Here is a 19501-nt window from a genome sequence, read left to right as displayed (position 1 = left end):
TATATTATTTTCGCATTAGAGTCATATTAATATTTAGTCAAATAAATTAGGCTGTGGAACTTGACTGCAATAATTTTGAAAGTCCGAGTGAGAAATTGTAATAAATTAAAATTAAGAACCTCTATTAGTTTGAGGACCAAAAATGTCATTTAACCTTGATTATATAGTTGTTTGTAATAAAATGTTTGGCAATTAGAATAGATCAGAATTTGGAGGTCGAATATAGAAGCTTTAATTTGAAATTTTAAGTTCTACAAAAAAAGTAGTAGCTATTGAAGGAAATAATAAAATATAGAGTGTAAAGTTTTTATGTTTTGATTAAATTTTTTTTTTTAGAGAAATATAATATACTGTTTGTTTCATTCATTATTATTTTAAAAACGAACTTAGCTAAAAATATAAAGTAACTATACCTTTTTTTGGAAATGAATTTAGCTGACAATGTAAAATAACTACACTTCGAACCTAGGGCCTCAAATATTTGAACTTAGGAACTCATATCCCAATCATTAAGTTTTTAAACACTTGCGTTAGAGATTATTAGTATTATATAGTGTAATATGATTTAATATAAAAATATTTTATTAGTGCTACAAGGAAAAACTTCATAATGTGATTTGTTTAACTGATCTCTACATAAGTTTGTCTATTTTTGAAATTCAAAAATCTTGTTTGTCCTTTTCTGTCCTTGCAAAATTTCTGATTATTTTATTTATCAAACGCTTTGTAAGAAATGTTCAATTTTGAAGACCACGCAAAAGCAAGACCAGTTAAGCACATTTTAATAATGTAGCAATGATGTATGGTGACATTGGGTAAGCAATAATCATTCCGAAGCTTTAGAATTCAACTTGGAATTATCAAAATTCAATTTTCAGATGAGATTTGATTTTATCAGAACAATTGGATTCTGATTTGAATTGTGAAGGCTATAAAAACTGGATAGGCGATCAAAGAAAGAAACTTTCTTATGAAAAATATCAACATATTTGCCAATTTTAAAGCGGTTTAGGAATAATTGTAGTAGCTTTTGTATTCTAATCGAAGGTAAGAATAGTTTCGACGGCTTCTAGTAGCAATTTCAGTGGTTTCCGGTAGTAATAGTTTCGGTAGGTTTAGTGGCGGTAGTTTCGGCGGCAACAGTTTCAACAATTTCTTTTTTAGCGGTTTCGGCCATTTTGTGGAATTAGACCGAGATTTCGAATTTTTTAGGCTGCTTCAACTATCAGGTGAGAGACGATTAAGTCTAGATCGTTCAAGTTCGACTTGTTTCAACTTTCAAGTGGCCGAAATGCTTAAGAAAAATAAGTACAAATATGGGGATAAGAAAAATAACGTTTGGATGAAAATTGGGTTGTTTCCGGAGATAAGAAAAATAGCGTTTGAATAAATAATATGGAATAAGAAAAATAGTGGGTAGTTATAGATAGAAAATGGAGGAATTGGTGAGAATAGTTATATCAGCTTATTTCAGATACCCGAGAACTACTATTCTGGGATAAAAAATTTGCGTTTGAGTATAAAAGGGGATAAGGGGTTATCCTTCCTCTTATCCCTGATCCAAATTGTGCCTAAGGCTCCTAACTATTATAATTCTTTACTTTCGAGCAATAAAAGTTTTTTTTTTTCCGTCAATAGTTTTGCTAAAGATAGTAAAACTATAAAATAAGGAATTATTATTGAATGCTGTTAAAATTAATTCAATCTTGATACATTTTCTTCATAGCGGAATTAAAAAGTTCTAAATGATAATTTTTATTTTTCCACCTCACAATTGTAATTCTAATTCTATCACAACAACAGATTAGACTTTTTTAAATAATTTATGCAAAGCCCTACTAAAATATTTAACCTAAAACAAAAGTATAGGACCAAGTAAGCCCTAATATATTTTGAAAATATCCAGATTTAAACCAAGATGGCAAGATTAAAATATGAAATATCACAATAAAATTAAGAATAAATAAAACAATTGAAAATTCCCATCATATGCAAATCTAGGAATTATTAGAGGAAATATTATGGGAGGAAAGGAGTTTTTTCTACTGACTTTTTTTTTTTTTTTTTTTTTTTTGCTCAAAACTATATTTGTTGGCGTCAAATATCGCTTGATTTGTGTGGAAAAGTTTATCTATTACTAGTTTTTTATAGTTTTAATAAAGATTAATTTCATACAGGTCCTTACAAACATAATAAATGACAAATATATCCTCACAAAGTTCAACTTTCATATATTGTTCATGTAAAAATTCTAATATTTTTAAATATATCTCTCTGATTTATTACCATTAGAGAGCCGCTAGAAAACTATTTATATTTTTAATTTTCTCATCACAAATATATCCCTCCAAAAGTCATAACAGTATAATATAAATGGCTAAAAATGTCAAAAAATTAACCAGAGTTAGTATTTAACCTATGGTCAATTAAAATTTTCTAACGAATTCTAACTGTAGGGACATATTTGAAAATATCAGAACTTTTACAAAAACAATATATAAAAATTAAACTTTGTAGAAATATATTTATTATTCACTATATTTACAAGAATTTATATGAAATTAATCCTTTTAATAATAACAACGCAGAAGTCCCTCGTCCTATCGAACTATGAGTGCAGATATTTAGAAAAAACTAACAAACTCGAAGATCAGACGTGGAGAGCGATTTGGAAGCTTGTATGATTTATGAGCACCTGCTTCAACTTTGTGTTCGATGTTAAAGTACTACTTTTTTTAATTGAGAAGAAAGGTTATTTTTTAATTGCCTAATGTAAAAGTTTAAGGGTCTATTTGCAGACGTGCTGAAGTTAGGGGGGTCCTTTATACAATTTTTTTTCTAAAAAAATTGTATATATAAAATTTATTGATTTAAATAACATGGCGTATGATATATACATACACCCGGTGCAAAAAATAATTTTATCATCTGGTCTACATGCGCCCGCATAAAATCTTCCATGGGACGATTCTTGCTGCGGCGAATATCCCATATTCATGAAAAGGACACAGAGGTAATTTGATTAAAGTAAAAGGGCATTTCACGCTACTTAATGCCTCGAAAACTTTGTTAATTATTACGTGCACCGGATGTATAAGTTCTTCACATACATCAAATCCCAAATATTTATGATATCTAATTCAAAAAATGTGTTCTCGCATCTAAAGCATTTACAAAATATTTTTATATATAAAAAATATTTTTAACAAATCGAACAGTAATTCTATCGATCGTTCATTATTAAGAGTACTAAGGTCTCTAAATTTTTATGATATATTATGTACAAATTTATATGGTATAAGATGTATATATTAAATTGGATAATGGATTGGATTTTTATTTTAAGCTATTGATTATCAGAAAAACTAAATTACTTTGCCGTCTTATAACTACCGAAGAATGATATTTTAGTTCACAAACTTTAAATTATTATACTTGTTTGCTTACTATATTACTGTCATATTAGTGACATATCAGTATTTAATCAGCTAATTGAATAGTAAGATTAAGTTAGAATGATATTTTAGTTCACAAACTTTAAATTATTATACTTGTTTGCTCGAACTTTTTAAATCATTCTAACTTAATCTTACTATTCAATTAGCTGATTAAATACTGATATGTCACTAATATGACAGTAATATAGTATTTTAAGTATGTAATCTATCAAGTTATCACAACACTACAAGATCATTTACTTATGCATGAAACTCGATTCGATTGCAGTAATATATATATATATAAGTTAAAGCTAAAAAAAAATATAATATCATCATAAAATTTAAGGGACAAAGTATCCCCCAAAATGAGAAAAGCTGCGGTGCATGAGGCGCAGGGATACACCGGGTGGAGGCAATAAATTCTCCTAAAACTCGATATCCGATTGGGTCAACAAGTCAACGTTTGTGCGAGACGCGTTTGCGATTGTTGTTGTGATTGAGAGGGGGCAAAAAGGAGTTGTTGTTTTTTTTTTTTTTTTATTATTCTTTATATATGTATATATATTCTCTTTTTGTAAGCGTTTTCTTTTTATTGGGTTTTTTTTTTCTTTTTTCCTATTTTGCGGTCGTGAAGCCGAAAAAAAATTAGGGTTTCGGAGCTCTCTCTCTCAGCCCTAGCGGAAGAAGCGCACACACTCTCTCTCTCAACTTGGTTCCTCTTCGCCCTCGTCTTCGCCCTTTTACCCTATGGATTGATTTGATACCACATGTTCTCGAATCGATCGACAAAAGGGTTTGTTGATCTCTCTCCGCACCCCGCTAATCTTAGATCTGAATCTTGGTTTATTGTTTTATGGGTGATTCGTGTGATTTTGTGTCATCTAGGTTTTATATGGTGAGATTCATAGTTGTTCCTTTAATAGGATAGAGTTCTTTTCTTCTTTTTTTTTTTTTTTTTCCTTTTTTCGGATTGATAATTGTTTTTGTGGAGGTTGGAATCGTCCGGGCTTTGGTCCGTTTAGAGTTCGTGAGCTAAATTGGAACGTGTTTGTGGATCTCAATTTTGGTTGGATTTGTAGTTGTGTCGCTGTTTAAAGTATGGAGTCTTTTTTTGCTTTATTTGAGTTGGTAAGTTCATTATTGATTAATATGGTAAGAGGCATGATCATCGTAATTATTAAAGATTGTGGAACTTCTTACTCTCAATTGCAGGGAGACAAAAAAAGAAGTGTCATTAGATTGTTAATCTCCTGTAAATACTGTGCTACAGGGTAGAACGCAGTAGAAATATGATTTGGACCAATTCCATAGTCTCATGACTGTGAAGAAGCAAATCAACAGGTAGATTGGTTTGTGATGTGTGATTTTTGTTTGTTTTCTTAGATCAAATAAGAGATTTGACAAGTAATTTTAGTTCTTTGTTTGATATGGTATTGACTTATAGCCTTGGACCTTGGATCTGTTACTTTTAATCAGTCCATATGTTTATGGAGGTCAATATTTACTTTGGAGGAGACTCAAGCGCTTAAAATTTGCTCGTGTTTTGTTTTTTTTTTCCGAAATTAAGATGTATACCATCAGGAAAAACGAGGTATCTTCTTTCTTTGTATACATATGCTGATAATGTGATATATCAGGAAACATAATTGTTACTGATTTAGTTGGCATGGATAATTTTCTTAATAGTCAATCTTTAGTAAGACTGTAAGAGCAATTTAGCTATAGTCTAGGGAATACTGAGTAGTGTCGTATTGCAACTAAACAAGTAAAATTTATGTCACATTTTATGAGCTCTGCCTCTTGAGTCTTACCACCTCCTGTTTCCATCTTCTACAATTTGCAGGATTGGGATAAAAGCCTCTGCAAACTTTTCTCTTATCTAGAATGATATTTATGTAACATGTTATATTCGAACTTAGAATAAAGATGAGTTTACCCGCCAAAGGTATCCCAAGCAACAACAACAACTTGCAGTTGAAGTCACCTAACAAGGGCACAACATTGAATCCAAACGCAGCAGAATTTGTTCCTTCAGCTCTTCGATCTAAATTTGGAAACAATAGCTTTGCGGATGTAAAAAAGCCAGATTTTTATGGGCTTTCTGGAAAAGCAGTCCCAGATCGATCAGAATGCTCAATATCTAATAATTTAGATGATGAGGCAAACCAGCTTTGGGATTGCCAACTTCCTGATGATATTACTCCTGATTTTAAGGTAATAGAACAGGATGAGCAGGCATCAAGACAACTATCACTTTCTGGTTTGTCGTTGAATGATGATTTTGAAGCTTCTGAGTTTTCTCCATCAGGATTCAGCCAGTTTTCTAGTAGCCACCAGCTCATATCTCCTCGTCGTAGTGATGGTCTGATCACGAGTCAAAAAAAAGGGTTTCCTGGTTCGAGTTATTGTGAAAACCATCCGACAGCTGCTTTCTTGCCATTGGCCACAAGCAACTGGGACCAACAGTTAGCTAGTGTTGATTTTCATTTTAAGAATGGAAAGGATGAATACCATTATAATGGAGACTACAATGGTGGCTTTTTGGATAGCTCTGCCACAGAGAATGCTGTTGTAGAGGATGCTGTTGTTGACCCTTTGGAATACTTGGTGTCTCATTTCCCTGGTTTTTCTGCTGAGAGCCTTGCAGATGTCTATAACGCAAATGGCTGTGATTTGAATATGACCATTGAAATGCTCACCCAACTTGAGGTAATTTTCTGTGTTAATAGGTACATTCTAGTAACTGATGAAGATTGGGTAAGTGAGGCAGTAACATTTACTGAATAATGCTATTAGATAGCAAGTTGCTATAATTATCAATACTATCACTACTAACATCTAAACTTCGGGAAGTTTCACTGTCGCTGAGGAAGTTTAGGCATATTATTGCATCCTGATTCCCAAGTATGGATTGTGTGTTACAAATTCTTGTAGGTTGCCTAATTATTGCGTTTCGTTGTTAATTTGCTATAACTATATTCAATAAAGATGATAATAGATTCACACATACATTCATTCAAGATTCTCAACAGGGAATCATAGGAGTTGAATTTAGCTGCAGTTTCATTCATTATATATGTGCGATGTGCAAATAATACACTTGGTAGTCTAACAAGAGTGCTAATGTTATGCCTAATGGATATTTAGAAATACATGTTTGCTATGTCAATAATTGTTTCGAAGCCTGTTATAGGCACACAGAAGCGAAGGTAGTTCATGGTGCTTAGTCTTTATCTTTGCTTTTTCAGTGATTTGATGGATTTTCTTGACTCTGCCGCTGTCCTAAGGCCTACGTATAATGGCTTAAGCCTCAATACATAATAGCATGTGCTGTTCGTAATATAGATTGAATTGATTTGGTGTCTACCTTGTACATTCCATTAATCATACTTGCTACCTCAGTTTGAAAAGGTGCGCCTTAAACACATGCCTGGGTGCCTAGGCTCAAGGCACCAAGCATGGTGCATTGAGGCCTAGTCGCACCACTCAGTATTGGTACAAGTCTTCAATTCCTCTGCTATGCAAGTTATGAGTTTCAATGCGAGTTTTGGATGTTTGGTTAAAAGTGTCTAGGCACTCTAGATGCAGGTTTTGATGATAAATACACCGCTAGTTGGTGGGTTCTAGATATTTTGTGGTTCTTAGCGTTATCGACACATCAATTATAGCACTGGAGAATTCATTAACTATAATAAAATAGTTTTAATTTGTTTTCTGCGATAATTCTGTTTTTAAACTATGCTAATTTTCTAAATCTTGTGATTTGTCTGTATAGGTCCTTTAATGTATGTTTATGATTGTGAAAATTTGTGAAAATGTGCATGTCATCTTTCTCAGTCACGTACCTTGCACCTTCCACCTAGGCTTCAGAAGTCCTCTGACTTTTTTAAACTATTCTTGCAATGCAATGCGCTAGTGCAGCTCTTGTTCTTGTTACTTTTTTTTTTCTGTTACATGTTTTTTTATTTGTCTTTCCAGATGCAAGTTGATGGTAGTTTAAATCAGAGCGCAAACTCAAAGGCCTCAACTGCTCCTAGCTTTAGCATGCTGGACTTCCCTGCACTTCCCACGGCAGAGGATCAAAATGGGTTGTCCAAGTACAGTCTAGAAGATTCCCAAGGAGCTACAAGCGGATATAGATCTTCCTCTATATTTGGCAGTAACATAGATTTTGTTTCAACTGTTCGTAAACTTGCTTCCCAGAATTCTGGTAGCTGGAAATTGGAGAAGAAAGGTGCTGATGATGAAAATGTTGGTTCAAGTAGAGGTTCACGAGTTTTAACCAAACAATATGATGTTAATAGCAAGTTAGGTTTTGGTAATAAGTTGCAAAGTATTGGTACTACACGAGCAACTCCACCTTGGCTTGAGACTGGTGATGCAGTTGGTAATAATCTTGGGCTGTCTTTTGAGAATCTCTGGTTTGCTTTTTTTTAATGTGTTAATTGATTTGTTTTCTCGTGAAAAATGATGTTAGTTTTTGTATTTGACAGCAAATCTGTATTCCGAGTCAAGGGAAGAAGCTCGAGATTTTGCTTGTCTTCGAAATGCATTCTTTGAACAAGTAAGCAAGTACTGATTGATCATGTTTTTTGTAATCCTTGTATCTTGGATTTCATGCATTTCTTGCTCGATAATATGTTGCAATGTTATAGTTTGCCAATTTAAGGATTATGATTATGAAGCTCACACCCTGAGGTTTTCAATGGCCATACATCTTCTTGCGTCAATTAATATGCCGTACTTGTTTCTACACTCTCTGGCTTAGAAGCATTTGGTTGTTTTTTGAGGGTTTACAATAATGGACAAGGGATAAGTAGTTCCTGATGGGTTGCTATGCATACACCATCTGTGTTAATTGCTGGCACTGCCCTCCTTTGATTCAGTGGTACTTTTCTTTGTTCATGTTTGCAAGTTAGTGAGCTACGTTTTTGTATAATTTTTCGTAGACTTGTTCTCCTTTATGAGCTACTTTCAAACCCTAAATTTTAGTGAATGTAACAGTCGAGTCCCTTTGTTGCTTTCCTATGGGAAACCAAATGAAGATTTTAAATCTCTTCTAAAAAAACTTGCATTTCTCATTATGAGATTTCCAGTTTTGATTACTCTTTGGAGTTTAGACAGGACAGTTTTTTCTTTTTTCTTTTAGCTAATTATTTTTGTCTTTTCACTTGGTCTTGTTAACATTTACTAAATCTCAATTTTTAACTGATTATTGACAGGCAAGACAGGCCTATCTGATTGGGAACAAGGCACTGGCAAAGGAACTGAGCGTAAAAGGGCGGTTGTACAACATGCACATGAAAGCAGCACACGAGAAAGCCCAGGAATCGATTTATCGTCAGAGGTTACCCGTTGTTCTTTTTTCTTAACTGATAATACATAGTCCATTAGTTAAGGCCTTGTTTGATATTTTTGCCCTTCTAGTGTACTAAAATTTTTGCATCTGAATGAACCAACAGATGAACTTCTCTGTTCTGGTCATTTATTAGCTTGTGATGCACCTTACTCAGATGCTGATTGGCATCTTCAGAAAAATAACTAAGCCAAAAAAGTTTCCACTAGGTTTTTGGTTTTTGTTGCCAAACAAATCCTGTAGATGTATTAGCTATTCGCCTACACAAATATGGGTTCTAAAAAACAAAAAAAAAATGTGGCAGAAGTACCAAACAAGGCCGAAGCGTAATGGGGTCTTAAATTCTACTGGCACAGTTATTTTCTGGTAATTATATTTCCAGCACTGAAGTATATCTTCTTCATGGTAATGGGAGTATGTATACTGTAGCTGCCAATCTAAATGTGCACTCTTTTGGAGTCCAATTGATGCAGTTGTTGTGGAAATTAATAATTGACAACCTCTTAAAATTTTACTTCAGGTTGGCCCAGATGGATGGGCCATCATTCGTTCTTAATTGGTTAAATTGCACCAGGGGTCCTCGATCTTTCAGAATAGCTTCAGTTTGGTCCTAACCTTTCAATTCTTGCAATTGGATCCATAGACATTTGCATTTTGTTGCAATCGTACCCTTGTCATTAAATTCCTTAGTTGAACTAGACTGTATTGTCCATTGAGAAATCCAAGAGTTGCTTATGTGGCTGTTACATGACATTGCGGTGAAATTTGTGCCCAATTCGGTGGAGGAATTTGACCGGAAAGGTAAGACTGCCACAAAATGAAAAGATCGGAACCGATTTGCAACAATGGAAGCAAAAAAGAGGACAAAAATTGAAACCACCTCAGAGGATTGGGCACCCCGGATGCAATATAACCCTTTTAATGTTCTCTTCTTTCTTTCTTTCTTTCTTGCAGAAACCCTGTTGGTTCCCAACTCCAAGGATACGGCCAAGGGCAAGATCGCCTGATCGACTTGCACGGCCTCCACGTAAGCGAAGCATTGCACATTCTAAAGCACGAACTGAGTATTCTGAAGAGCACAGCTAGGTCATCTGGTCACCGGCTTCAGGTTATGATTTGTGTTGGGACCGGCCACCACACAAAGGGTGCGCGGACCCCTGCCAGGTTGCCGATTGCCGTCGAGCAGTTCCTTCTAGAAGAGGGCCTTCACTTCACCCAGCCTCAACCCGGTCTTCTCCGGGTTGTCATATATTAAACCCCCTTTTAGGGTTCACGCGTGAAAAAAGAAGAAACAAAAAAGAAAAATAGAAAAGAAACAAGAGGGTCGAAAGGAAAGGAAAAGGTATGAAGCACAGGAAGCCTTGTAAATTAATATGGAAGAGAGAGAGGGGTACATATATATCTCTAACACTGTAGAGTTTTGTAGTTTTATCTTCACTGACATTTCATTAACATTTTGTAGACTCTCTTCACTTTTATTATTATTATTATTATTTATTCCAATCTCATTTTTCTTCCTTACGATACAGGCTGATATGGCCTATCAATTGTGCCTGCCCCTCTCTAAAATTTTGAACCTGTAGTGGACTCTCGTGAAAGAAACCACCAGCATCTCCTTAATTTTTGGTTCCATATTATCTTGAACTTTGAAGTCATAGTTTTCTCATTGATCTTAAATTGTGTTCACTTTGACGACTTGGCTTCCTCTATAAAATGCTTGAACCAATTTAACTCCATTATTCTTCTGTCATCTGTCATCAGTCATCATCATCCGTTGTGGGGCTGTTTACTGTTATAAACTACTTAGTAATTGGGGTTCACTGTAGGTGAAAAATATGTAAAATGCAAGAGAGAGAGAGAGGCTATAGGTAAAGAGCTTTGTTATTTGTTTTGTTGATTTATTTTAGAAATAAACTTAGTTAGAAATATAAAGTATTTTTAGAGACTCCAAATTTGGAATCTCGGTTATTAATCATAAAGCTGTTTCTTTACTCGTGCTAGGAAAAGATCAGTGCAGTGTGTACATTCTCGACCCGTTTCTGAGGCCTAGTTTGGAATTGCAAGGGCTATAAGCACCCGCTTTCATATTTTAGAAACCCTAATAAAACATCTTAATGCACTTTCAATCTGTCCACCCCTCTTCTGATACTACAAAAAAAACAGTGGCAGGAACTGCGATCAGAGAACCAAGCAACCACCTGCTTGTCAGATTCCCATTCTTACTGCCACTGCTTTGTAATATCGGCAAGCAAGAGGCTAGGCTAGGCTTTCGAATTTTTGGATCTGATTCGAAACATAAAAGCGGTTGCGTTTAGACACGCAATCCCAAATTAGTCCCAAGTTTATACAGCATTAATTTCCTTCGGAAGCGTTCATTCGGCCAATGCAAGCCTCACAAAGTTCATCAGTGTTAGTATATAAGCACCATTAATCTCATTATTCTCTTGGCTAATTGGTATTCACATCACACTTGTTATACACAAGAAACAAAATTGCAAGCTCTATATTTTATTTTTCGTAAACCCACACCCACATTTAGCATCAGAGGCGGAGAGAGAGAAAAAAGAGAAAAAAGAAAAAAAAAACCAAACCTGGATCAAACAGTAAAACGACCTACGCTCTGATCAAAAGCTCGTAAACATTGCAGTTGGTCTCGCCACTCAACCGCTTCAACACCTCGAAGCTCCTTCGGCTCCCCATGAAATCGATTCTCTTGAACGAGATGTAACCGCGCTCTACCGATTCTTCGCTAGCATACAGAGACCGGAGGCGATCGGCATGTCTTGAATCTGTGTGAATTGCTACTTCTATTTCATTTTCCAACATGTTCTCCTGGAAAGGATGATATAAAGATCCTCATGTATTGGCACTTTAAATTCAGTTCGAAGTTAGATAAATCACGTAACAGTAAGGGAACAGCAAGGAAATTCATGTGATAAATAAATTAGAAATCGAAAGGTGAAAAGTAAACCATGTAACAAGTGAAACAGTTTCTTTTTTATTTTCTCAATGGAAAAGTGAATAAAAATTAATGAGAATCCTGACATTATTTGTGGGCATTGAAAACAAAAATTGGCTAACTTGCCAAAATTAATTTGTAGCTAAAAAATTGTAAAATCCTCAATAAGAACCTGAATTTAACAGGATAGTTAACGGTGTCTATTACGAAACTCAAAAAAGCAAAAAGTTTCGATATTAATGTCAAAATCATGATAACTATAGCCAGAAGAAGAAGAAGAAGAAGAAGAAGAAATTCCGTGTCCTATACCTGATAAAAGCTGTAAATATAATCCAGTACTTGCATGCGTGTAAAACCACCATTGCTAAAGAATGTCCTCGATAAAGGCCCCAATTCACTGAAACGGTCGACTGGAAAGAGTATAGTAAGGAAGTGGTTTTTGAAGATCACTTCCCTCTTCTCACTGTAACCACAAAAGCAAACGCGAACGCTTACAAACGGCAGTTTCAGATCTGGTGAAACATTTGATCATTTAGCCTAGCTTGTAGAGCATCTTCTCAGCTTCAAAAAGCAATTGCCAAGTATTTGACAGTGAAAATTTTAAAGCTTCTGCTACAGCAGGATGTTAAAATGAGCTTTTGAGCTGCAAAAACATGAGCTCTAATTTGAAACTTCTACTTCTACTGCAGTGGAATGCTTCTAGCAAATTTTCTATCAAAAAACTTGTTACCGGTGGCGGGTCTTCAATTTGACAGCTCTTAAAGCGAAAGGTGGATTTTATTGAGACGGTGAACTACCTTTCTTTAAGTGGGCGAGAGAAGTTTTCAGATGATAATTCTGCATCCGTTGCATCTCCTCTCACATCAAAAGAAGAGATGGTTTGCTGCTCGTTAACATCTTCTGACCAAGAAGAGTCAGTATAAACACATGCTGATGAGGTTGGCTCAGAAATTGACCAGCAGATTGTATCCAAAAGGCTGGATGGAGTAATCGGATGGATCGGAATTTGGCATGTCTGTTACCCAACAAAAATAAATTATGTCACAATCAAACTGTTTTTTCATATAGGTTTCATAAAACAAACGGTATGAACAAATAACATTTGAGAAAAAGGCTGAAAAATATGGAATGGCATATGAAATCGTGAAAGTGAAAGCCACATGAAATGCAAGTAAACTGAAGTATTGAACAAGCGCAGGAGAAAATAAATGTCAACTAACACTTACTTGCATGCGGTGACAACGGCGATTTCGGACACCCAATTTTGCTAAGTCAGTTATTTTCTGCCTCTCTTCAAGGCTTTCTTTAATGCCCTTACATGTCGGCAGCGATTTTTTAGAATTTGATGCAACAGGACACACACTTCCACCGTTTGTTTCCTGAAATTAGTGACGAAGATAAGAAAAGCAAATGTCACATAAAGGATCAGAGAAGTGCCCAACTATCCTGCAGGGCAATGGCAAATCACTTTTCAGCAACCCAAAAAATGATGTCTCTGGCATTCATGACATGATGCTGCTATCTGACACGAGAAAGAAAATCTTTGGTAAAATAATACGACAGCATCAAGAGTCAATTTGGAAAACCGAACTACATTATTTCATTATACTGTGAACATCTGCCGACAGTTTCCAGAACATTATTCGCCAACTTAGTTAATGAAATAACTAACAGGCGAAAAGTTTAAATTATTATCCTCCCATTCATATTAAGTTCGGGACTGATTAAATTATATGATGAATATCGGAAGTGTTCTTTAAAGGATTTTGTACATGTTAAGCTGTTCCTTGAGAAGATCTTCCGAGAACAGCTTTGACTCTCCAGGAAAAGTTTAGAATAACTTGCAAGTTTCTCCACAAAACATTTAAAATATGAAAAGCTACATAATATGCTTCTGGGTTGTAAGATAAAATAGTTAAAAAAAAAGGGAAAAAAGGACATTAGAAAAAAAAAAAAAATGTTCATACTCTTGACAGATTTCCAATCTATATGTAATATCTTCCAGAAAATGAGAAACTTACCCTTCAGCAGTGAACTATTAAGATGACAACAACAACCACCACCATGGATAAAAATGCAAAAGAATTTGTCCTTGTGCAATGGAATCGAATCAAAATTGAATAGACTTGTTGAGTACATATGCTATGATGCACCTTTTGTTCAGTTATTAAATAACAATCTTCGACAATCCTTTAAGATCAAATTGTCAAACAACAATTGCACCATGACAGTTCGGATAAGCTTTCGACAGCATATCTCTAATCGCAACAATATAGGTTATCGCCTTTTCATCATTATGCAAAAAAGAGTGAACATTCTTAAATTGGGTATTAGTATGATAATAATAATCCAGAATCACTTAACGAGGCTGACATCCACACAGGATATCAAGCATACTGATAGCACAAAACAAAAGACTCCAAAAAAAATAATACAAGTTCCACCTTGGAAGAAGAAGCATGTTGCTTATTGCAAACAAGCATAATTACTAATTAAGGAAACAACTAGATACCTCTCTGGAAACCGAAACATTTTCAAGAATCATGGCAACCTGCCTAGCTAGGTCCGATGAGAAATGCACAAGCCGCTGCAAAGACTTCTCCTTAACTGTTTTTAGGATCCACAGCGGCTGCCGCATACAACAAAAGTATTAGAGAAACATGAGAAAAGAAAAACCATCTACAGTATTTGGAGATGCCATGCAGAATTGCTTACAGTAACAACATTGTTGGAGTGGCCAATATATTTTTGGATTGAAGGACCTTCACACACAACATAATTTGCCTGACAACCAATAAACCAGTGCTCCAACATTTTAGCACCTTCTCTGGAAGCTGCATCAACAAGCTGCAGAATATGATATTTATATGAAACAAACCGATTGCTGAATCATATGAGAAATAAACCAGTCGAGGCATACACTAATAATGGCAATATAAATAAAACCCAGTAAACTGTTTATGTCCCACAACACTCGTTACAAGAGCATACCTTTTCCTTCAGTTCACCTGAAATATCTGAATCAATATAAATAGAGTCATTGGAGAAAACTGAACCGGCAGTTTTTAGTTCCTTTCTAGTGGATTCTAGTTGGTGTTGCCTAGCTGTGTTTGAAAATTTATGATCTTCAAAGGCCATTACTGGAAGACAGGACTTCTCACTGCCGGGAAGGCCAACAAGACGATTGAACTCCCCTAAAGGAAAGCCATTCTCTCCAATATTTTTTACACTGTATAAAGATTCATTCAGCCTCACTGCAAAATCGAATCAACAAGAAACACAATAAATACTAGCGAATGGTAGAAGTCAAGATCCGATAACTTATTTCACCAATCAAGAAGGTAAAATTACGAGTCATAGAGAAAGCAACTCAAGGTGGTCGTAGGTTATTTTCCAACTCTATGACTGCAAATAGTGTAGCAGAGGCAAATCTAGCACTCACCATTTCTCCTCACACTATCAACAAGCCAAGCCAGCGTAATGACTAGAAGACCGTTCCTTGCTCCATGCTTAAGCGCATGTTCCAACTTGCGTCCACCAAAGCTGTATAAGTGTTAAGGCCCCAACAGACGCACAAAACTCTTGCTATAACATTAATTGATAAAGAAAAATGCCAGCATGACATGTAGAGCAAGAAATATCAGCAAAATCAGAAACCTTTCGACATTATGTTATTGAATAGGATATCTGTACAACAAGATGAGTACACTTAGGATGTAGGCTTGCACTATACTGGCCACCTAATTTCTCTGTCGCAGTCTTGACTTGATCTCTTGCTTCTGTCGTCCAAAAGGTATTACAATTAGCACATGTAAGAGTCATCTCATAGACAAAATATGTCACAGGTCAAGATTACAGCACTTAAGACTCTAGCATAAAAATCAGGGTTTCACTCTTAAAAAGCTTCAGTAGTGTCAGTATTTTCAAATTCCAATCCACAATGCTACAGTGAATCAACAATTTGTCATAAATAAGGCACATGATTTATGCAGTTTCTTCCCGACAATATGCAATGTGCAGCTTTATAAACTTTAGCCACGAGTCAGCTAAACAATTTCTTATTTTATTTGGCTTCTAAACCCTAAATCTGCATGGAATAGAAAGTCCAAAGACAGTGTTTCAATGCAATCAACGAAGAACCTAGCAAAAATATGGATTTGGCTGGACTAGAAGTCAAAGATCGAAGTTTGCATACTTTCATCATTTCAGCCACAGCATTAAACAAGTAAAAGCTACTGTTAGAACTCTTTTACAGCCAAAGCTCTCCACAGGTGTTAGAACTCTTTTTTAATTATTTTTTTTATTTTAATTAAAAAATAAGCTTAAAAAAGTTAATTTAATCCGAATAAATCCATTCCGCCTGGATTCAATTTCCAATCCGGCCTCCTAGGCTGGATTGAAAAAAGGGGTAATTAGAGAGATTCCCATTCACCTGGGAATCGGAATCAGAATGAAAATCCCGCATACCAAACACGGACAAACGGATTCATCTATTCCGATTATGATTCCAGGGTGAAAAAGAGGCGAGCCAAACACGCCCTTAGATTGAAACATACAGGAAAACATGAAGAGGAGAAATAATTTGCAATTACCTTTCGATAGCCCCGTGACGCATATCACAAGACCCGAAAAAGGCCCAGTAGATTCCAAGAGGGGCACCGACGAAGAAGCCGACGACATCATGTCGGTGGAGCTCAAACTGCAAAGAGAAGGAACAGAAGCACCTACAAAGAGCCGTGAGCAACCCCTGCTGCTGATCACCTGCACTCTACCCCCGGCCATAACAACAACACTCTCCTTCCAAGCATTTGCCAAAGGTTTCAACTTTACACTGCAGTGAAAAAAAAAACCAAAATTCAAATTCTAGCGCCTGCAAACCTATTTCGAACATTTAGCGCGATCCGTTAAACCTATTTTTGGTTAGATTCAAAAGTTTAGCACATTCCTGTAACCCTAGCTTTAACAAAATCGAAAATTTAACACGATCGCGCAACTTATTTTTAACAAAATTAAAATTTTGACACGATCTCTATATCTATTTTTAATCAAATTCAAGAATTTGACTCAACTTGCTCTTGAAACGAATCAACAAGGGAAAAAAAAAAACATCTGCTTAAGAAAATATAGCCTTAGCAGAACATAATCTCCAATACCCGAAATTAAACCTCATGAAAGAGAAATCAATCCAACACCCGAGAAAAAAGGGAAACATTTAACCAAATTTAATTCAAAAAACGTCTATTTAGCACCAGAAACGTCGACAAGCACACTCACCTACTCCTCCGAAAACCCTAGCTCCCCAAAAATCGATCAAAAAGAACCCCGTGAAATCGCGGCAACAACGTACACGATATGGTGACCGAATCTGAGCGCCGAATCCTCGAAAGAGAAGGGGGATTGTGGGGGTAATGATGGTATCGATCGACGCGATGGAGATCTACGGAGGCAGGGTTTCGGTGCCGCGGATTCGGTGTTGGTTTCGAGAGTTAAAGGCGAGGTTTTGGAGCGTCGAGAGATCGAGAGATTGAGAGAGAGAGAGAGAGAGAGATGGAGGTATCCGTTGGAGAATGTGGGATTGAACTTGGAGTACTTATGTAGGGAGAAATGTAAATGGGCGGAAAATGGCGTTTATTTACGAGTTATGCCACTAGTCGATTCGTGATGTTCTGGATCTGCTGTGTGGACCCGAACAGGAAACAGCGCTTATTTGGTGCACCTGGTGTGCCACGTGGCATAACAACGCGGGAGTACGAGTTTGTAAATTTATTTTTGATTAAAAGTAATAAAATATTTGCCTGAATTTAATAGGAAAGATATTTTTCTGAAATAATTTTCTAAAACGGTTTGGCAATTTTTTGTATTATTTACAAATAATAATTTTTTTGATAAATTTTACTTTAAAATTTGAATACTCTCATATTTTGCTCTGATCGTCGAAATCAAATTATACATAAACTTTTTATGAATATGAGATTATATTCCATGCACTTCTACATCCAAATTTGTATTGTTTCGGTTCAAACTTTTTTATTTTATTTGGAGATAATTTTATCATTCTAAAAGAATACTCCTCAACTGCATGTACCCGAACATATTATTTATATTTACAGTATTATTTACTAAGTATAATCAATATATATAGTTGCAATTTTTATAATTTTATCTAAATATATTTTTAACTATACTGTATTTTTAATTACTTAGGTTGAAGCAAAACGCACCCTTAATCTCTTATTAGTAAGTAAATAAATGCACTCTCAAGTGAGGGGCAATGTGGGGCATTGGGATTTGGGAACCTGTTGCCTTCGGTTACAGTTGGAAGTCATTTTCCGTGGCGTAAAAGAGAGCTCGCAATCAACGGAACCCACCACACCACATTGGCCAGCAGCCGTTGACCTAAACAGCCACTGTCTCATCAACCAGAAAATCTGCACCGTAACACTTACACCATATTATCTATTCTCAACTAATTATATCTTTTCTTTTTTAAATAATATAAAATAAAAATATTTTTTTAATAATTATGAATAGATCTGATTGGTTGAAAATCTCACATCAGCAATATAACTAATGTGTTTTAGACTTTTTTCCTTAGCAACACACACCCCTACTGATTCCCTCCGAGAATCAATCTCATGAGGCTAATTCGGTCTTTTTACATGGTTGAGCCGCCTTCGCGGGAGAACTCACATGCTGTATCATGCCGCTCCGAGAAAAACAATGCATTGATGTAAATGGATTCGGGTTGGCGGAGCTTCAATCCCAATCCATCTCTCCCAGTAGGCTTCATTTTTTTTTTCCTTGATCTGTCCAAATTCGTCAAATATTCACTAAAAATTTACTTCTGTTTTGATCCGTTTTGAATGGAGAAGTAAGTGGGAGTAAAAAATAGTATAAAAATTAATCCACACCGAATCCTTCACGATCTATTAGGAAAACTGAGTTGGAGGTAGGAGAACCCCTCACGCCACCAGATCTATCCCATTTGCATTCTTATTTATGCGCAAGATGCGCACGTCATCTGCAATAGAATGCATGTGAGTTGCAATTCTTAAAGAGCTTCAAATTCTCATTTCTCTTCCGGTTTGTTGTATGGTTTTATATAGTGGTGCTCTCTTGGTTGTAAATGATGGTTCTGTATTAGAAGGAATTCGCATAAATGGTCGGCGACTAATCTTATAAATGGTCGGCGACTAATCTTATTGACGATTTAGATACCTTCTTCAAAACAACTCTCATATACCGTTGCGTTATTTAAGCCAAAAATTAAATGTTGAACCCCATAACTTAGTAAAAAAAAAAAAAACTCAAAAAATTTGATTTTACTATTCAATCCTTCAATTTGTTTGATTTGAACCATTTAGCACGCCAAATTTTATATTTTTTTCATCTTAATTCTTATTTATATTTAATTTAGCAGAAAAAAATTATTACTTGCATCTGGTGCATATGTACATTTTATGCAAATAAAGCACTTTTAAAGTATTAAAAATACCAAATATCCAATTCAAAAGTTTAAAGAGGTAAATTTAAAGAGAATTTGACTAAACTTTGGGGGCTACAAACACAGCTTTCCAAAAAAGCAGTTGCTTGTTCTCATTTTGGAAAATGCCCAAACATGCTAATCTCCTGAATTTTCCTTTTCCTGGCTTTTTAGATACCACCTTTAGCACGTGCTTTGCACGGGCTTTTTGTTTGTTATACTCATTGTCGACACGGGATAAAGCAATTGTGAATTGAATAATA

General features: G+C 35.4%; 2 protein-coding genes across 8 annotated transcripts; one reads left to right on the top strand and one right to left on the bottom strand.

Moving 5' to 3' along the window:
- On the top strand, window positions 4041-10304 carry LOC109726818 (polyadenylate-binding protein-interacting protein 7). 2 transcript variants are annotated; one of them, XM_020256626.1, is made up of 7 exons: window positions 4041-4233; window positions 4711-4781; window positions 5284-6149; window positions 7419-7827; window positions 7934-8004; window positions 8663-8787; window positions 9751-10304. In XM_020256626.1, the coding sequence occupies exons 3-7, from the start codon at window positions 5367-5369 to the stop codon at window positions 10049-10051; spliced, it is 1689 nt and encodes a 562-aa protein (XP_020112215.1). In that variant the 5' UTR covers window positions 4041-4233; window positions 4711-4781; window positions 5284-5366; the 3' UTR covers window positions 10052-10304. The 2 variants fall into 2 exon arrangements, with proteins under 2 accessions (XP_020112215.1, XP_020112208.1); XM_020256619.1 differs by lacking the exon at window positions 4711-4781.
- LOC109706315 lies at window positions 11207-17331 on the bottom strand. 6 transcript variants are annotated; one of them, XM_020227101.1, is made up of 11 exons: window positions 17030-17331; window positions 16348-16586; window positions 15443-15534; window positions 15198-15300; window positions 14747-15009; window positions 14471-14602; window positions 14268-14384; window positions 12982-13134; window positions 12553-12770; window positions 12065-12218; window positions 11207-11628 (listed from the first exon to the last, which is right to left on the bottom strand). In XM_020227101.1, the coding sequence occupies exons 2-11, from the start codon at window positions 16535-16537 to the stop codon at window positions 11410-11412; spliced, it is 1641 nt and encodes a 546-aa protein (XP_020082690.1). In that variant the 5' UTR covers window positions 16538-16586; window positions 17030-17331; the 3' UTR covers window positions 11207-11409. The 6 variants fall into 6 exon arrangements, with proteins under 6 accessions (XP_020082690.1, XP_020082694.1, XP_020082686.1 ...); XM_020227105.1 differs by having other exon boundaries at window positions 17103-17331; XM_020227097.1 differs by lacking the exon at window positions 17030-17331 and adding an exon at window positions 16909-16940.

This window comes from Ananas comosus, linkage group 2 (assembly GCF_001540865.1).
Source record: "Ananas comosus cultivar F153 linkage group 2, ASM154086v1, whole genome shotgun sequence".
Taxonomy (NCBI): Eukaryota; Viridiplantae; Streptophyta; class Magnoliopsida; order Poales; family Bromeliaceae; genus Ananas; species Ananas comosus.
This window is presented reverse-complemented; position numbering and strand designations above follow the sequence as displayed.

What these genes read in the sequence shown, in the direction of transcription:
- LOC109726818 (XM_020256619.1), top strand. Translation starts at nt 5,367, where the DNA reads ATGAGTTTACCCGCCAAAGGTATCCCAAGCAACAACAACAACTTGCAG. An exon ending in AAATGCTCACCCAACTTGAG is followed by an intron (nt 6,150 to 7,418) that starts GTAATTTTCTGT and finishes TTGTCTTTCCAG; the next exon opens with ATGCAAGTTGATGGTAGTTT. An exon ending in GAATCGATTTATCGTCAGAG is followed by an intron (nt 8,788 to 9,750) that starts GTTACCCGTTGT and finishes TCTTTCTTGCAG; the next exon opens with AAACCCTGTTGGTTCCCAAC.
- LOC109706315 (XM_020227097.1), bottom strand. An exon ending in CAGGTGAACTGAAGGAAAAG is followed by an intron (nt 14,603 to 14,746) that starts GTATGCTCTTGT and finishes CATATTCTGCAG; the next exon opens with CTTGTTGATGCAGCTTCCAG. An exon ending in ACTCCAACAATGTTGTTACT is followed by an intron (nt 14,385 to 14,470) that starts GTAAGCAATTCT and finishes TGTATGCGGCAG; the next exon opens with CCGCTGTGGATCCTAAAAAC.